Source organism: Chiroxiphia lanceolata, chromosome 1 (assembly GCF_009829145.1).
Source record: "Chiroxiphia lanceolata isolate bChiLan1 chromosome 1, bChiLan1.pri, whole genome shotgun sequence".
Taxonomy (NCBI): domain Eukaryota; kingdom Metazoa; phylum Chordata; class Aves; order Passeriformes; family Pipridae; genus Chiroxiphia; species Chiroxiphia lanceolata.
Window position 1 is genome coordinate 49384631 of NC_045637.1, and position 14971 is coordinate 49399601.

Below are 14971 nucleotides of genomic sequence, written 5' to 3' on the forward strand. Positions count from 1 at the left end.
CCATCTAAGATGAGAAGGTTATTGGAAACAGCCATGAATTCATAAGGGTAAAGCATGCTTTACCAACCCAGTTGCCTTCTGTGATGGTGGGCTTCACTTATGAGAGGAGAGCAGTGTGTGTTGTTTGTCTTGACTTTAGCAAGGTTGTAGATGTAGCCGTACTAGAAAGTTGCAGTTTGAATAGGTAGAACAAAGGATTGGACTGTCCAGCCAACAGTCAGCTACCAGCGATTCCTCAGAAGTTTCATACTAGGGATTAGCACTATGTTTTCATTCACAACATGAGCAGTGTTCAGGCTAGACAGAAAACATCAGTCATGAGCTGCCCAGCAGGACTTTATAGAAAAGGTGGAACCAGACTATTTGCATGCCAAAAGGATGAAAGGCGATGGATGACCCAAGTTGCAGCAAGGGAATATCTAACTATTCACTAGGAATTGTTTTCTCAACTATGAGAGAGGTCAAGCAGTGGAAGAGAGCCCTGAAGATGTTGTGGAATCTCTGTCCTCAGAAAAAAATCAAAACTTGCCTGGATTTTATCCTGAGTAAGCTAATATAACATTGAAGTTGCATCTAACTTGGTAGCTATAGTTTGGTCAGGCAGTTAACTGAGAGTCTTACAAAAATCCCTCACAACCAAAATTATTCTCTGAGTATACTGGTACATTTGCACTACATTTGATTTGACAGTTATGGCCAGAGTTCTTCTTTGAGGTCTTTGAAATATACTTTTTCCTGAAATTCATGTTATGCTGTCTTGATAATTCTGCTTCAGTATATTCAGTAACATCACCATGCTGCACTTTACCAGTTACTTTATGAAAACTTCTGTTCTATAATGGAAGTACTTTGTGGAAAAGGGTATAAGGCAATACTTAATACTGCTTTTCAGTCACAGGAAAATAGTTGTTCACATTAATAGAATTCTGAAAATGACATCTCTTAAGTTATTCCCTTAAAATAGAGGTGGTACAGAGAAGAAGTTATATTTTCAATGTCTGTTTGAGATAGCTCACTCATACTTCAACCAGTGAGTGTTTTTTTAGGAACTTGAGGTTCAAGATTGATGTCTAGATTTATTAAATTTGGAGACTTAAGGCTGTGTTCTCACATCTGTTATACTTTTTTAAAATGCTGTAGTTCAGCAGTCTGTGTGTTGGACATGATACTTAGAGAAAACAGAAAAAAAATGGAGGTAGTGGTGGTGCTTTAATGCTGCTGATTTTCCTGGCAATGTTGCATCTGAAAGGCAGTTGACTTCTATTGTTTTAGTAAGTTAAATTGATTTATTTATTTACTTTTTAAAATATATGTTTTTCTTGTTTCAGAGATGTGAAGCCTGATAATATGCTGCTAGATAAAGCTGGTCATTTAAAATTAGCTGATTTTGGTACTTGTATGAAGATGAACAAGGTAAACATATGTTTGTAATTTTACTTTTCTGTTTGTGAAAGGAAAACACACTTAAAAGTGAAAAGAAAACATACTGAAACCTTTTCAGCTAGACGAGGAGAGTTGAAAGTTCCACTCTGTTCCCATTACTGTTCTTCATGGTTTTAGTGGAAGGTGTCCCTGCCCATGGCAGGGGGTTGGAACTAGATGATCTTTAAAGTCCCTTCCAACCCAAACCATTCTGTGATCCTGTGATTCATGCATCTTACTCAACAACAAGTTAAAATGCAGAAATGATGCTTCGAGTACCGATTTCTAGAGAAAGTTTCTGAAGTCAAGCCTTTGATTGTCTCTAGATCCTCAGGGTTATTTCTTTAAGTCTTTGGTTATGAAAAGTTAATGCGAAGAAGTGAGATGGTTTTTATGTAGTGTGTCAGTAATGAGAGAATCAAAACTGATGTGCAAGTTGCTGAATACCATTTGTACTTATTAGACGCATGCTGACATAGCACAAGGAAAAATCTGAAGGAAACAGGTGTCATAAAATTATTTCTTTTTAAAAAATATATCCTGAGGTCATTAAAAAATATTTTGCAACAATATTTCACATACCACAAAGCACTATTGTTCCCTACACAAAACTGATTGGTTTGTGTCAGCCTGCACGTATATTTGAGGAAAACAATCTGAAATATGTGGTACTTAGTAGAGTCAGTGTAGTATGTACATTGTGTTCTCATCATATTCCAGGAGCTTTGAGTAAATTACTGTACTTGGCTGCTTTGCCATAAATAAAAGACCACAGTGAAAACCAAATGCAGGTTACATGTACAAATTCAAGGAGTTTTCTCACTAACAGCCCACTAAAGTAGAATAGCTGACACAAAATTTGGCTTTATTTTGACTTTATATAGAGTTATCCTTGACTGATTATGTTCTTAACAATGAGGAATTTTGAAATACAGAAAAGCATTATCCTGCTACTTAAGCTGTATGTGCAAAAAAAAAAGAATAGAAAAAATGTTGCAAAACTTTGCTGTACATTAGCATCACTGAAGTAAACTCGTGTCAACAACACCTTACATTTTGTACTGCTCTGAACAAAGCTGGCCTATGAGTCTTGAGCCTAGTCTTGGTTACTCTAGTGTTTTGAAAGAGAAAGGTTACTCTGTAGAAGAAAAGCTGCTCAGCACAGGAGCTTAATTTAGGTGCATTCTGGATTTGCTGCACATGCAACACTGAATTAATATTTGTTTTATTTACTTAGTTATATATTTTAATGCAAGTTTTTCTACTGATCCATTTCTAGGAATGGCATAGAATTATTTCAGAAGTGCCTGAGTGGCGCTTGAAAACTGTGCATGGTTGCAGCTTCAGCATTCTGGATGACAGCTCCAGTGTGACTGATTTCAGATCTGCCAGCCCTTTCTCAGGGGCGTGAGGAACGCCAAATGTTCTTCTCACTTGTTACCTGTTTCGAAGCCTATCTACTTAGAGTTTGAAAGCCCTGTCTACATTTAGTCTTCCTGGCATTAAGTATATTGAGTCAGAGGCAAAAAATTTGTACTTCATCTGTTCCTGTTAGCAAAATCCCTGATGTTGACCCATTTATGCTAACAGAGGAACTTTCACTATTTACAGTACATCCTGTCAGTATATGACATGTTTATATTGGCATGAACAGTGTGTGACGGGCCTAGGTGCAATTCTCTCTATTTCTTGGGTACGAACAGAAGTTTTTAAAGTAACTTTCACTGTGTTTGACAGATCTGGTGGTTTGTTCTAGATGTAGCAGTTTCGACTTTAAAAATATTAAAATACCCATTCAAAAAAGAGTGTTTGTTGAGAAAAGTTGATGTAGATCTGTTGATGTTGCTTAGGGTGCATAAACTCTTAGAAATTACTTGCATTTTGGATCTTATATTTGGACCTGTGTGTTTTCCTGCTCTTTGTAGGAAGGTATGGTACGATGTGATACAGCTGTGGGAACACCAGACTATATCTCTCCTGAAGTACTGAAGTCCCAGGGAGGTGATGGTTACTATGGGCGAGAATGTGACTGGTGGTCAGTTGGAGTCTTCTTGTATGAGATGCTTGTAGGTGAGTAGTAGGAAAATCAGAATTGACTACACTGCTTAACCAGACTTAAAAAGTAAAGTCGTTTTTGACTTTATTACTCTTTTGACATAAACTGTGGTTTACTAATCCTGATATTTACAGAATATGTTCTAGAAAAATTCAGTCACAGTTCTTAAACATTTGGCCTTGCCTCTCGTTCACTGGGTTGCTTACATTGTTTGATTTGTAGTTCATATATTAAAAATCAAATCTATAATACTTTTGCTTTGCTTTTTAACTTTTGTTGTTCTGCTTTTTCAGGGGATACACCTTTTTATGCAGATTCTTTGGTTGGAACGTATAGTAAGATTATGAACCATAAGAACTCCCTTACTTTCCCTGATGACAATGACATTTCTAAAGAGGCAAAAAACCTTATTTGTGCCTTTTTAACTGATAGGTAAGTCTTAAATTTTTTTCAAAACAAAAGTAAGCCTTCGCTAAGACAATTTCTTCTCATGTTGAAAGAAAGTACGTATTTGTTTTATGTGGGTTTTTAAACTGCTCAAGAGAAGTGAAATTTTTACTGTCTCAGCATGAATGGAGTGTAACAACTTGGCAGCTGCCTGAGCAGTCCATGATGCAGAGCTTCTTATAGACAAGAGTTAAAACCAGACTGTATTCTGAAATGTAGCTGTAGTGCTCATCTTCTTATGAAAACTTTTGAGTTGTGTCTACTTCTTACCATAGTTTGAGGGGTGTTTTATTGTCTTTGTTCTTATATTATGCCTTAAAATGAGTCTTTCCTTCAGAATAATTTATGTAATCTCACATGTTTAACCAAACTGGTCTTTAACAGGGAAGTGAGACTGGGACGAAATGGTGTAGAAGAAATTAAACGGCACCTTTTCTTCAAAAATGATCAGTGGGCTTGGGAAACGCTCAGAGACAGTAAGTATAGTGCTCTTCTCAGAGATGGTGATCTGGCTTACTTATGTGTCATGTTAGCAAAAGAATTGCTGTATTTTATTTAAAGGAATTTAAAATTTTATTTATTCTGTACCAAGGAAATAGGTTTCTTAGTCACTTGAGTAATATAATGATTATTATCATACTATTTTGCATTTTTTCTAGCTGTAGCACCAGTTGTGCCTGACTTAAGTAGTGACATTGACACTAGTAATTTTGATGATCTGGAAGAAGACAAAGGAGAGGAAGAAACATTTCCCATACCAAAAGCGTTTGTGGGCAACCAGCTTCCTTTCGTAGGATTTACGTATTACAGCAACCGTCGGTACGTATGCAGAAAGCAAGCTCATGGTGTATTCTTTTGTCAGCAATCTCTCTGACTCTTACCAACCAGTATTTAGATATAAGTCTATTTGGATTCTTAATAACAATTCAGAATACTAATAAATTACACTCTTTTGATACTTTGCTAATGACAACCTCTACTGCTAGGCATCAGTACCTTAAAATATCACACTGTATTTTTGAATGTCCTATTCTGCTTTGAGAAATTATATAGTAATGCTGCAGAAGCTAAGCAAGAAAAATCCACTAGGCAGAGTTATCTGCAGAGCACTGAATTGTATATGTAGAGTCATGAATTAGGGGTAGGAATGTCCATTTGTTATACTGCAAATTACTGTTCCTGAGCTGTAGATGAAGTTTCCATACTTTACATCCGTGTTTTAGCATGTGATAAATTAAACCTCGGCTTACTAGAAATCAAATATTTCCTACTTGCCTACTTTCTGCTTTATAGTTTTTTTTTTTTAAGTACCCATCCACTGCAGAGTGAGATTGTGATACTTTACAGTTTTCACTACTACTTGAAAGACTTGAAATTTAAAATTGTATTAATTCATGCTTTTGACCATCATTATTATTGTAGACTCTGTGGTTAGCTATAGCTGCATTCAAAGATCTCAATAACCTTTTCTTACTTTGAAAGCTGCTTTTAATTGCGGTGTCAGTCAGGCCTAAAATGGGCTACAACTTCCATTAGACCATGTCAGATAGAGACTATTAGTTTTAATAGCATTTCTGCATAGGAAAACCTTAAAGGAAATAAATCTGGTTTTCATGCTTGCATAGAAGAGGAAACACTTTTCCAAGCCTGTGGTGAAATTCTTTCCATCTCTGCAAAGACTTGGATTTGTTGTTGCTTTCTGCATAGTGAGGCATAGAAGGACTTGCAGGCTTTTCATACAGGTTGTGTGAGTTAGCAGTTCAAGAATTTCACCTACTGCTCTCGTTTTAGTCTGTAATTTTAAAAAGTCTTAATATTTGGCTTGCAGAAAGATTTTGGGATATGTTGTCAAGAAGGTGAAGTAACATACAGAAGCTTGTTAATAACAGAATTTCTTCTCTCCCCATCTTCACTTTTAGGGGACAGTATCAGGAATTTGGAGAATTAAGTGACTGTGGTTTTGCTGTCATGGAAGAGCTCTGCTGCTAAATACTATCATAACTTTGTAGGCTTACTAGAACTATAATGCTGGCCTAGAATTGAATTTTGTCCTGTAATATTCTTCTTGCAAAGCCTGAAATTATCATCTTCCAAAGTTCATGTGTTGGAGAGTTCTTCCTCACATAATCTAATGCACTTAAGAGATGCTTTACTCTCTCCAGTTTAGTTATCAGGCCAAGAAAATCACATCAGATATCAAAGGAATTTGAAAATAGTGATTTGTGTTTATTTACCTGACTTTTCAGAACCATCATGAAGAGAAATTTGTAGTAATTTTAGAAAACATGTAAAATAAGAACACTGGCTTCAGGGCAAACTTTTTGTGTGTGGAACTCTTAGTAACTTTGTTGAAAGATACACAAGCTCTGCAGAGTTTGCTTCATTTTTGCTACTTGCTGCATAAGTGCCTGAGTAAATATTTATGGGATGGAAGCCAATGAGAGTGTTGTAACCAAGGAAAGCAAAGATTTTTTTTTTTAATGATTATTAAAAAAGAAAAGTAGTTATATTAGTATTTGGCAGAAATCCTTTTTTCTGCAGACCTTCTACTGCAGCTTTCTACTTTACCTTTTACAATAATTCAAGTTCTTTAGTTAAATGTGCTTAAATGATTATGTTATTATTTGGTTATCCACATTTTGGAGCAATAAATCTGGGGGTTATCTTTTAGGATGATTGTATTATTTTAGGGTTTTTTTCATAGTTTTGCCTTTAAACAACTCTTCAAATGTAACTTGTAATATGTTTTTGCAGATATTTAGCTGCCTCTGCAGAAAATTCCAATGATAACAGAACAGGCCCCACTGTGGACAAAACTGTGGTATGTCTCACTGATTTTCAGCTTTGTTTTGTCCTGGTAAAGACTCTATTGCATATATGGACATAAACTATTTTGAGTTAGAAATGTCATAAATTATTTTAGTGTTTGAAATATGAGAAATCAATTAATAATTTCAAGATGTTTAGTATGGCCTGCCTAATAAAATTATTGGAAAAACAGAATTTCACTTTATATAACATTGGTTTTCCTGAACTGGATAAAATAGCTGAAACTGCCTGCTCTTTTTGTGGAAAAGGATTCACAGTTTTTATCTTCAGAAATATCTCAGATATGGACGTTAGCTTTGTGGCAACCATGGAGTCTGGACGTGAGTGGGATGGGAAGCTTGAGCTTTCCAGCAACCCACCAGTTTAACTCTGGAGCTGGGCTTCCTATTAACGAACCCAAGTGGGAGGTGGCAGATAATGTACCAGGCTTGGGTATTCTCCTCCTTCCCAAGGGTGCCCCACAAGCTGTTGGGAGTTGGGGCAATGAGGATCTGCATTTATAGAGCAGTTCACCTTGCAAGAAACGTTTAGGAATTCATTCAGTTAATGCTTCCCAAGCTCCCTGACAAGTCAGGTTTCTAGGAAGGTACACTAAGGTGTTTGAAACAAGGCCTCCTTGGATTCTGTGTAAGTTCTGATGTAAATCAAGCTATTCCCTTAGAGTGGTTTGATATTTTAAAAGTTCCATTCTTTCCAGAAAAAAATACTTGTCAAAACCATTGATAATTAACTAAAAGAAATCTTGGCTTTGACTATGATTTACTTTGTTAGTATTATGTTCTGCTATGTTTTCTCTTGAGAGTAGAAAACAAGCAGATATTGATCTATGTTCCGTTTTCTCTTAAACTTGCAATATAAGGGTTTTAATGATATATGGCACTATCCAGAGAACATTTGAAAGGGCAGGGAAGCTGATTATGTCCTTTATTGAGCAACTATATTAATTAATCATTGTAGTGTCTTGATTCTTTATGTATGTTGATGTGTTCCACACCTTTTTCTTTCTTCATGAGCATTTGACTGTTGATATAGTAAAATTTCAAAACAGAGCCAGACTTTCAAATATTTGAAGATACTTAAAACTGTGTGCTGGCTTTTGGTTGACTTGGAAGAGAATTACTGAATGGACTTTGCATGATTAGTGGGATAAAGGCAACTGTGTGTAGTTAAAGAACCCTCAGTCCTGCCCATATTGTCAGATATATTTGAATGTCTTGTCATTTCCCAGTTTTGAGAGGTGAAGCTCTGGAAGAATCTGAGGGATATAGGGAGGTTTAAATAAATGTTAAGTTTTTACTGCAAGGTATTTTTACCCCACAGTTCTTTCTCAGCTGTTTTTCTTTCATTACATGCTGCAATGAAAACGGTAATGTTGGCACATGGTTAGCAAATTAATTAGTTCTGGAAATATAACACAAGATGTTACCTGGTCTATCTGATTTTGAAGTACTGAGTGTCTTCTGGGAGAGACTGAGTGCCACAAATTTCCAGGAAATTCATTGTGTTTTGTGAGTGTGTAAATCTTAACAGAATTAGACTGTGAAATTAAACAGAAATGGAACTCAACATCCTTTTACTGGATTTCAAACCTTTTTGAAGATCTCATTGTTTACTTTGGTTTAGTAGTACCATAACCACCTGTCAACAGTTTAGATATTAAGAAAGAGGAGATTAACAGATTCTTTTGCACTGGATCTTAGCTTTTCTTCATGGCTCAGGGTGCAGAACCAGATGCGCTATGCTGTAGTGACTAAGAGAAAAAAAAAAAAGAAAAAAGTATGACAGTTTCAAAGGGATTTTTCTTGACTTCTCTGCTGTATACAGGCTTTTCTATAGTACTTTCTTCCCCTGCTTCCTACTCAAAGTGGAAGCTGAGAACAAACTAAAACTTAAAGGAATGCTTTTATACTGAGTTAATTGTAACTCAGGATATTCTTAAGGTATTATTTAGTCTGTTGATATCAGATTGTGCAAAACTAGTCCGGAAGCCTGTTGTCTTGTACTGATATAATTAGACTGCTCAGCAAGCTTAGATAGGCCCCTTGGGGTACAGCCCTCTGTGAGAACATCCAGAGACAGAAAGGAGCAAGAGGATGCAATAGCTGTCCAAACTAGTAGGAGCCAGTACAGAAATGCCTCAGTTGCCAGATGTCTTTTTGAACCTGTTCTTCATCTATCCCATTTAGTTCCTCTCTGCACCCTGTCTGGAAGGGCTATAACATGAATAGCCAAGAAATGAAAGAGCAGTTACATGGAAACTTCTTTATCCTCTGTTTTGTCATTTGTCATTTACTGTGGTTCTTTTTTACTAAAGGGAGAGATGGCCTTTAAGTAGTCTTGCTTCTTGCTTTATTTCTGATTGGTTCATACTAAGGAGGTAAATGTGTTGTGTACTGGTCCTCCTTCCTCAATGTTTAGAGGCCATCTCTGTGATTTTTTACTACAACCATTGCCTGATCCATATAGTGTTATGTTCTATGTCACACTAGTAATTCTTTTTCCGGAGCTGCTCTGTAAGTGCTGAGATGTCTAATTTTTTGAGTTTTTTTTATTTTTTGGAGTTAAACCAGGAAACAAGAAAGCAAAAGATCAGAACCACTTGAATATGTTGCTTTGAAGAGAGTCTAGATTAGGAATATAATTATTCTTTATGCAGTTCCAAGAGCGTTGAGGGAAACATGGAAGAACTAAATAGACTGAAATCCTGACAAGATCAGTGGAAAGGTTTATAGTGAATCAACACATGAATGACTTAATGAGCTTCCTCAAAGTTGAAACCGTCTTGTTAACGGAGGATTTTGGTGATGTTGGATTGGGATTATTGTGCCCAGAGATTCAGTAGAAGGTAGATATTTTAAGACTACATGAAAAGACTGAATTTTTTAATTTATCCTGCTGGCAAACAGTACATGCTGTACAGTAATGTTCTGTATTATCATCATGGCTAGTTAGTATGTATGAGTTCTGTATTAGCAGCTAAAGTTTATTACTATTTTTCAAACCTTAGTACAGTTCTAGCTGTAAAAGTGATCTCTGACTAAATAGATGTTAAGAGCATTTTCTCCCCGTTGCTGGTAACTGACAGGCCTGGTTCTGCTTCTTGAACTTTTTGGAAGCTTGAAGATGCATTGCAAAATACATGTCCATGCTAGAAGAAGAAATTTTGAGACTAACTAAAATACTTTCTTATATCTTTGCAGTAATATCTTTAGTCAGATTCTGAAGATACATAAACCAAGGAGAATTTGATTTAGCTTAGCCCTGTGAATTTTGATGATACCCTAAAATTTTGTGTGCATGCAAATGACAAAATAGTGTTGTTTCTTGTAATTAAATTTCTTAGCATTTAGGGTGGGGGGCATCACATTTTAATAAGGTAAAAAATTAGTGTTTTGATAGGAGAGAGTAAACTGTGATACAATGTGAGCGGAACTGAATATTCTGAAATGCTTTTTTTAAGTTTTTAAATTTAATGCATGTACTTTCATGTACAAATATGTATTTAAAGCTGGAAAATATGCAGAAGATGATCTATGAGTTGGAAGAACAGCTACATAATGAAATGCAGTTGAAAGATGAAATGGAGCAAAAGTGCAGGTGAGACTTTGAACTTTAATTGTTTACATAATTTAAATACATCTAACACTTCAGTTCTATGTTACTGCTTTAGGGATTACCAGAATAACGCTAAGAATGGTATTGTAGTTCTCCAGGGGAGTTCCAGGCACAGGTTTAAGTAATTCTAAAATTTTCTTGAGTACAGTATGAAGAAAGTGTTTTCTTTTCATTGACACCCGTGTAACACACATTCTTTCTGAACACTTGAGTGTTTGAGTTTATCTGATATCTCTGTGTTCAGATGTTTTATTGCACTGAGGTACACACTGATCATGCTGATTTTTTTGAAGATAAGATACTGTATATGTGGCATATATTAGATTATTAAAATTACCTAGCTGGTTTCTAAATACAGGGTACTTGTTAGAAAACCTTTTTTTTCCCTGTGACTGACAGATAAGAACAGCTATTTGCTTTCCAGAGTTCTTTCTACCATGTTGAAAGAAGTAGCTATGTGAGAATTTGCATTTTTCTTGCAGCTACACTTACAAACAGTTGGGATGCTTACTTTCTCATAACCAGGCATTTTTACTTAGATTCATGCAAACTAAATTCCCCTTCAGTCAGTTCTCTTTTTGAAGTCTTTTCCTGAAGGACTAAATAATGCCAGGAGGCAACATAGGTATAGGATACAGGAAGAATTTAGACTTGTGAATTAGGACCAAAGTGTGTAGCTGTACAAGCTACTCATGTGTAAACTGGTAACCAAAGTGGTCTGGTGGGAATTTAGGTTGTGTGACACTGTTGCTTGCTTCAACACAACCTCACTGTTCACACGTTCTGCTTGCTTTCCACAAGCAGGACATACCTTGCTTGAAGGATATTCAGTAACTGTCTTCCTGCAGTACTACTGAAGTTGTCAGAACACAACAGTGTGTCTTCTGGTATGTCATACCATTCACTGCAGATTGGACTATAGAGTGAGGTTATCTGGCAGTAACATTGACACACCCACTGCATTTTTGTAGCTAGCTAGCCCTCTTCAAAGAGGTAACAAAAAGGACCCAGACAATGCTACCTGGGAGGTACAAAAAGGAGCAGTTACAGCAATATATCCTATCTACTAAGTGTTCTAATACATTGCTTCAGAAGAGGCACTTTCAAATAATATTATTCAGATAACTTTATCTGTAATAGGGAGCTCCTTACTGTTGAATTAATGAACTATTTTAGGTATTTGGAAAGTCACAACAAGAGGAAGTTTTAGCAGTTTACCAGGGTATTCTAATTTTAAGGATAACCTGTTGTGTACATACTCTGTTTTACATTTGCAGATAAAGGAATAAAATGTGGCACCTATAGTTTTGCATATTTAATCTGCAACAAAGTTGATAAATACTTAATATATTTTACAAATTACTTCCAATGGTTGATTGTCTTCTTCAGTTTTAAATGTTCATTACAAAACAGCATTAGTCAAAATGTAAATGTTCACTTTAGTAACGGTCACAAATTGTTTCACCAGAAAAACTATGTATAATGTATCTTGTTTAATGAGCTTGTTTTATTTTTAGATCTTCAAACATAAAACTTGACAAGATAATGAAAGAACTGGATGAAGAGGTAATTTTTTTTCCTCACTGAAGCCACCTTAGTTGGGTAGAGAGTGGAGTAAAGGATAGTACTTTCATGATTCTAAGATATATCTTCTGTGACTAAAAACTGTGACTGAGTTTAAGTTGGAGACCAAACCATCATGTTTCAATATGTTGCATCAGGAGATGCATTTTTATTTGTACACATATTAAAAGCTTTTGCTTTCTGTAAATCATGCTGATTTATGTTTCCTCTGCTAAATATTTTGCTTAGTCTTGCTTATCGCAATTTCTCTGGAGTTTATCAAAATCAATTACTATAAAAATTAATATACAGATGATTTTCTACTGAGTCCTTATGTTGTCTCTTAATAATAATTTTAATGATTACTTTATATTTAATCATATTAACAACAATTTTTCTAGTAATTTCATAAATTTGTCATGCAGAAGTTAAAAAATACATAGTTTCTGAAAATATTTTCAAGAAAGCCAGAACTCATTCACTGGAAACAATGCATCAGTTTTCTTGATCAATTAGTTGCAGAGATACTGGTTTAGGGATCGTTCCTTAAAATGTAAGTAGAAAATACAGTTGCTTCTAATTTTAGGGAAATCAGAGGAAGAACTTGGAAACAACAGTGTCTCAGATTGAGAAGGAAAAGATGGTATTGCAACATAAGATAAATGAGTATCAAAGAAAATTTGAACAAGAGAATGAAAGAAGACGAAATGTGGAAAATGAAGGTATGCCATACTGTCCAAGCATTAACACTGATGAGGTATATGATATGTTTTGAGATATAATATACTACCATGACATCCTAAGTGCTACCCAACTTCAAAGATATCTTTTCAAATAATGAACACAAATTTTGAGTTTATTTTTGTCTGAACACAATATTTTTGTTCTTATTTTCAAATTCTATTCTCTGCAGTGTGAGAAATGCCAGGAATTTTTTAGAGCATGTTTGTGTAAAAAAACCCCAAGAACAAAACCCTAAGGATGTTTTTTAATCTTCTGTGTTAATGGTGCAATTTCTCTTTAGTGTCCACACTAAAAGATCAGATGGAAGACTTGAAAAAAATCAGCCAGCATTCACAAATTTCAAATGAGAAGATAACACAATTACAAAAACAAGTATGTTGCTTCTGTTCTTTGTCTTCATTATTTCTTAGATTTCAGCATTCAAATGTACTGAGCATTCAAATGTAACAAAACTGGTCCCAATAATTTTTATAATTGAGAATCTTGTCTGGTTTATTTTAACAGCTAGAAGAAGCAAATGATTTACTGAGGACAGAATCTGATACAGCAGCAAGACTGAGGAAGGGTAACACAGAAATGAGCAAGTCATTAAGTCAGTTAGAATCACTGAATAGAGAACTGCAGGAAAGGTGCAGAGTTCTGGAAAGCACAAAACTACAGGTGGAGAAAGATTATTACCAACTACAAGCAGCTTTGGAGTCGGAACGAAGGGACAAAAGTCATGGATCTGAAATGATTGGAGAGCTACAGGGTAATTCTTCTGTATTTATACTTTACCAAAAAAGTGGTGATAACCCTACTTTGTTAAATAAAGGAAGGAAAGCCAACCTGCAAAACAACTCTGACTTAAAAATTTCTGAAGATTGGATCTTATTTCCTGATTATGTCTGAGCAGCTCTTGGGAGGGAGAGAGAGTATCAAAACCAAAGAGTGGCAAACAGCGATTGTGAATCTGGGGCTTCCCTGACTAAAAGTCTGAGTCCAGTGGTACAAAAATGTGAACAGCTGATATAGTGCTAGAGAAGACACACCACTCTATCTTACTGCCTTGTGCAGTTGCCACGTTGATCCTACACTTTCTCTTGTTTCATATGTGGAGAAAGCGATCCTGTTAAATTGCATTGTTTTATTATTATTTATTATAAACAAATATTTATAATATTTGTTTTATATTTTATTAAAGCATTTATTATGCTTTACAAGCAAGATGAAGGGCATAGTAAGGGATGCAGATGTGGAATCCCTTTTTTCAGGATGCTTGGAGCTTCCTACCATTTGTACTGATTCTTTATACCAGAAACTATTCAGATACATTAGTTCGTGACTGTGCCTCTGCTAATGGATCCTTTCTCTTAACTTCTTGTTTTAAGCCATCTGTCTGGAGTACTGAGTTTCCACGAGGCACAGTCTTTGGATGAGGACTTTTCCTTTCCATACTAAAAGGGATCTTAGAAAATGGAGACCTTTTACCAGGGTCTGTAGTTTCAGGACAAGGGGCAATGGTTTTAAATTGAAAGTGGATAGATTTACGTTAGATTTGGAAGAAACTTCTTACAATAAGGATGGTGAGACCCTGGGACAGGTTGCCTGGAGAAATTGTTGTTGCCCTGTCCCTGGAAGTGTTCCAGGCTGGGTTGGATGGGGCTTTGAGCAATGTGGTCTAGTGAAAGATGATCCTGCATGTGGCACGGAGTTTGAACTAGATGATCTTCAAAAGTGTCTTCCAACCTGTGTGGAGGTGATTCTACTTAGTGTTTAGTGTAAACTTCTGATGCCACACAGGGGCTTGCGGTAGATGCAGTGCGGTATGGGGAATAGTTCCTTTAGCTGTGTCAGAGCACTTAAAATCATAGAGTGGTTTCAGCTGGAAAAGACTCTTAAGATCATTGAGTCCAACTGTCAATCCAGTGCTGCCAAGTCCACCACTAACCCATGTTCCTAAGTGCCGCGTTCACATGGTTTTTGAACACTTCCAGGAATGGTGATTCCACCACTTCCCTGGGCAGCCTGTTCCAATGCCTGACTACCCTTTCTGTGAAGAAATTTTTCCTAATACCCAATCTAAACCTCCCTTGGTACCATCTTCTAGATGGGTGTCACATTTGCTCACCTCCAGTCAACTGGGACCTCCCCATGATTTGAGTCACAGTTAGGTAAATACATATTGTGTTAGTACCTGTAGATACATTTGAGACTAACTTTCTGTGTAATGTGCCTTATCTACATATTAGCAAAATTAGCATCGGAAAAGGTACTTGTTGCATAGCATAGCAGAACTTGGATTAATGCAAGACA

The 14971-nt window shown here is 35.9% G+C and overlaps 1 protein-coding gene across 5 annotated transcripts in view; it reads left to right on the plus strand.

Moving 5' to 3' along the window:
- Nucleotides 1-14971, plus strand: part of ROCK1 (Rho associated coiled-coil containing protein kinase 1) — an 86923-nt gene that overhangs the window by 38674 nt on the left and 33278 nt on the right. For all 5 annotated transcript variants that reach the window (XR_004355946.1, XR_004355945.1, XM_032682205.1 and 2 more), the window contains 11 exons: nt 1329-1413; nt 3348-3492; nt 3772-3910; nt 4310-4401; nt 4585-4744; nt 6680-6746; nt 10263-10351; nt 11887-11935; nt 12519-12654; nt 12957-13048; nt 13181-13427. Coding sequence is in view for 3 of the 5 variants with exons in the window: in XM_032682205.1 (XP_032538096.1) it covers nt 1329-1413; nt 3348-3492; nt 3772-3910; nt 4310-4401; nt 4585-4744; nt 6680-6746; nt 10263-10351; nt 11887-11935; nt 12519-12654; nt 12957-13048; nt 13181-13427 (1301 nt within the window). In the remaining 2 variants the exon portion in view is untranslated. The remainder of the gene's footprint in view (nt 1-1328; nt 1414-3347; nt 3493-3771; nt 3911-4309; nt 4402-4584; nt 4745-6679; nt 6747-10262; nt 10352-11886; nt 11936-12518; nt 12655-12956; nt 13049-13180; nt 13428-14971) is intronic.